This window comes from Mastomys coucha, unplaced genomic scaffold (assembly GCF_008632895.1).
Source record: "Mastomys coucha isolate ucsf_1 unplaced genomic scaffold, UCSF_Mcou_1 pScaffold6, whole genome shotgun sequence".
NCBI lineage: Eukaryota > Metazoa > Chordata > Mammalia > Rodentia > Muridae > Mastomys > Mastomys coucha.
This window is the reverse complement of record NW_022196912.1, coordinates 8,736,260-8,740,607: the sequence shown is the minus strand read 5'-3', so window position 1 is coordinate 8,740,607 and position 4,348 is coordinate 8,736,260. Positions and strand designations below refer to the sequence as shown.

The 4,348-nt window shown below is 47.5% G+C and overlaps 1 protein-coding gene across 2 annotated transcripts in view; it reads left to right on the top strand.

Moving 5' to 3' along the window:
- Abcg8 (ATP binding cassette subfamily G member 8) overlaps nt 1–1,152 on the top strand; it is a 16,258-nt gene extending 15,106 nt beyond the window's left edge. For both annotated transcript variants that reach the window (XM_031355549.1, XM_031355547.1), the window contains exons 12-13: nt 391–518; nt 606–1,152. In XM_031355549.1, coding sequence (XP_031211409.1) covers nt 391–518; nt 606–743 — 266 coding nt within the window. In that variant the 3' untranslated portion in view covers nt 744–1,152. The remainder of the gene's footprint in view (nt 1–390; nt 519–605) is intronic.
- Nucleotides 1,153–4,348: the final 3,196 nt, after the last annotated feature.

The following is a 4,348-nucleotide window of genomic DNA, read 5'->3' as shown; positions in this document are numbered from 1 at the left end:
CCCAGCAGAGTGCTCCCCAGGGCCAGTGTCCTCCCTCCTCTCCCAGCAGAGTGCTCCCCAGGACCAGTATCTGTCCTCTCTCCTCTCCCAGCAGGGTGCTCCCGAGGTCAGGGTCTCTGGTGTGGTGTTGTCTGAATACCCATGAAGCTGAGCACATGCAGCATATAATGAAATGACTGTCCAGAATAGGTAGCAATTCAAGTAGGTCCCCGTGCTTGGTCCTCTTAGCATAGTGTCCCCAGCCACAGCTGTTACCCTTGTCTCTTTTGCTCCTTGGTCCTTAGAGGGCTCTGCTGGCCACAGCCAGCATGACTCCTCTCTCCAGGAGCAGTCTGAGGCTTGCTCAGGGCAGCAGAGACCCGTGAGTAACGTAGCTCTTGCTGTCCTCAGTTCCTGCATGGATCTCCAAGCTGTCGTTCCTCCGGTGGTGCTTCTCAGGACTGATGCAGATTCAGTTTAATGGATACCTTTACACCTCGCAGGTCGGCAACATCACCTACTCTGTCCTCGGAGACACGGTATGTAGCGAAGTCTGGGAGTTCTAAATTCAAGTGCTGTTGAGGGGACAGTGTCCTTGGGCGCTCACTAAATGTCTGTGTCTGCAGATGGTCAGTGCCATGGACCTGAACTCACATCCACTCTATGCAATCTACCTCATCGTCATCGGCATCAGCTATGGCTTTCTGTTCCTGTACTATCTGTCCTTGAAGTTCATCAAACAGAAGTCAATTCAAGACTGGTGATGCTCAGCCTTGCTCCCACTTGGTGGGACTCTTCTCCCTGGGCTGGCCGCCCCCTGAGGAGCCCGACTAGGGACAAGGCTCACACAGATCTCAAGCAGTAGCCATGTCCTAGTGCCGCAGTGGCACAGGTCAGCCACAGGATGGCAGTAGAATAAAGACAGTTGAGAGGTATTTCTGCTCACAGGCCTAGGCTTGTGATGGGAGAGAGAAACGTACTTGGTGGACCTGCGATGTTGCTCATTCATTTTATATCTTTATATAAACAACCCAATATGGAATGGGAACCAATTATATATGAGTTAAGTAGCTAGGCTATGCAGAAATTTCTGGAATCCTGAGAGTATAGGATAGTGGTTTATAGCAAAACACTTAGCTTTCTCTTCTACCATTCTCACACTGTTAAGCCAGTACAGAGGGCGACCTAAAACAGACTAGCAAAATGTCTTCTCTTATCTCTGTGTGGATCCATGGACTCCCAGCCCCCAAAACTGGACAGCTGAGAGTTAACTGAGTATCTATTCAGTGGGTATGGTATAAAGTGTGGTATGTGCCTATTGTCGTTTATTCTTGGAACAACCCACTGATGTGAGCAGCATCCTGTTATATCAGTGAGGACACCGTGGCAAAGACAAATCCAGTTGTCTGAGCTTACAACCTGTTTTGTGATGGAATCAAAAAGGCCTTTGGAAGTTACAGAGCAAAAGACTTGAGATGCCTCTAGAAACAGTTTGCGGAGTTTGTGTGAGCTCAGCCAGGCCTCGGAGCTGCCTCCCTCTAGCTGGGGCTCAGCTTTGAACCTTTCACAGTAGCCAGAGGATGGGCTGCTGCACACCCAGGTTGTGTGCTTCATGCCTGCGTTGAGGACCTCCTGACCCAAAGCACAGAGCTGGGAGGAGCTTGCTCCCAGGGGAAAACAAGTCTAGAACTGAAAGAAACAGCGGGGAGACGTTCTCCACTGATTCCCCAGAACTTGACTGTGTCTGATGTGGTTCCTGGCCAGCTTCAAGATGTCACTGGATGCTGATGAGGTAGGCAGAATCCCAGGCCTGCCCAGACCCATGGACTCAGCATCGTGTGTTCAGATTACAGCAATGACTTGAGTGCAGACCCCGGTGTGGGCAGTGGCTCCACAGCACGCTGGCTTTTCCCAGCACTCATCGGCCGCAGGGTCCTCATCCAGAGCAGAGTCTGATTGTCTTTCAGTGTGGAATAGCTAGCTCCTCAGTGCCCCCTGATATTCTAGGATAGCTTTCAATTTGGATTTATCTGGTGCATTTCTCAATGAAATCCAGTCTGGGCCCCTTTGGTCAGAATATCCAGAAATGAAGTTGGTTTTTCGCTAGTGTGTCCCATCAAGCAGCACATGCTTCCGGCTTGCTGCATGCTGCCCACTTTGATTGCCTGACAGAAGGCACATCTGCTGGACTCCTCCACATTCCTCTGTTCCCTCTTTTCATAATTAATAAAGCTTTTGGATACCATGCCTGGAGACCATGACTTGTGCCCTCTTCATCCAGCGCTCCATACTTCCTGAGTTAATGTTATAAATTATATATTTGTGGAATCCCATTTTAATTTAGCAAGTTGTAATCTGTTGCCATCATTAGTTTGGATGCTCGGATTGTCCCTGATTTAGCCAGTGAAATACTCAAGCTGACTTCTTCTATATCTTCTTAATTATTTTCTTGTCATTCACTGGGAACTCTGACAAAACAAAGTATTTTGGGGATTGTCTCGAATTTTCCCAGCTCATCCTGGGATTGGATGCTTCTCTGTAGAAGCTTGACGTTTTAGTGGGAAAACCCAGATGTGAATAATAAGTCTGTTCTGCTGCTGTGTATCGTTACCTCAGGACTCTCAGTGGGCCATGAGTGAACGTGTGCATATGTCCATGTATGTATGCATATATACATACATGTTTGTTTGTTTGTTTTTTGAGACAGGGTTTCTCTGTGTAGCCCTGGCTGTCCTGGAACTCATTCTGTAGACCAGGCTGGCCTTGAGCTCAGAAATCCACCCACCTGCCTCTGCCTCCCAAGTGCTGAGATTAAAGGCATGCACCACCAGTGCCCAGCCAATATATGTTCATTTTCTTACTCCATAGTTCATCCAGCACTTGCTCTAACAGCTCTGTCTTCCCAGATTCTGTGTTGGAGACGCCTGGCTTCTGTGTTTATTTGTCTTCTGATAAGTCCTTTTGTATTCTGTCTTTGGCTCTTCCTCACTCATGACTCCCTGTATCTGCAGAGCCTCCAGTCCATTCTGCACTCCCTCCCCAGACCCCAGCTCTGTTTTGGTAACCCATTGTCTTTATGCCTGGATGGAGAAGTGTGTTACAAGAGGAAAGTGGGCAGTCATCTGACTTTGTAAGTTTGTCACTCAGTGTGCTGTGGTATCCAAAACTCAGGGCACCAAAGATGCTGAAACTCAGGCAGCTGCTGGTTCCTTGGAGCTCATCCTCAGAGCAGGAGTCCTCCATCCTGTCGGGGTGTGTCATAGCTGGTGATGATGCACCCTAGACTCTAACTCCATGGGTTTGTTTGGTTGAAAAATGTTTTCCAGGGCACACAAGGCCTGGGAAGAGAAAGGCCCGGTGCTGGGAACACCTAGTACTATCTATCCAGTGTCCCTTATCCTTCATTGCAAAGGAGAAGAATTTTCTTGTGGGTTGTAAAGTTTTGCTGTTAAGGGTAAATTTTAGGCTTTGATAGCCATATAGCCTGCCAGTACGCTGTGCTGGTGTGAAAACTGCCCCAAACACAGTAGAATGTGGAGGATGTGGGTGTTCCAATAAAATAGCTTACAGAAAACACATAGCTCCTGGACTTGGCCCGAGGCTGCAGCCTGCGGACCCTTGATCCAAAGATGAAGGTTCTAAAATGTACATTGTAAACTCTCCAAATTCTAGTTACACTATTGATGGGGGACTGACAATTAAACAGAAAACAATCACCTATATTGACTCCAATATTTCTTGTAATTTTTAAAAACTGCTCTTGCTTTTAAAGATATTTAAAACATGATCTTCCCTTGGGTTTAGCCATCTACAGGGCAGATATCCAGCTTGCTTTTTTCACTCATTCTTAAAAATCTTCTCTTGATCTTCGATTAAACCACTCATACCAGAGAACATACTGAAAGTTATGTCAAATCCAAGTGGTAGCAGACCTGTGCCCACGGGTCCTTCCAACATTCAAATTAGTTACTTAGTAGAAAAGTGTGGCCTGGCACAGGGGAGTAGTCTCCTTAGGGCAGACCAGCCATGAGGCACAGGCTGCAAAGGAAGCAAGCCTTTGGATATTTTGCTGCTGACATAGGTGTACTTGGACAACATAGTGTACGTGCCTAAAAATGTCCTTATTTGCAAATAATCGGCTCCAATCTCACCTCCGATGTTACCTGTGTTTGATAAATTGGTTCTTTCATCTAGGATAGTCCAGGTTAACAGTTGGGTGAAGAGCTTGGTGGCAGAGAAGGTAATTAAGTCAGAAGCCTAAGGCTTAAGCCCCAACACCCAAACCTAAAACAAAAACTGCCAGCCATGGTCCGGAGTGACCTTCAGTGTTCGTGTTAGGGAGGGCAGGCTGGTACCGCAGTGTGTGGGG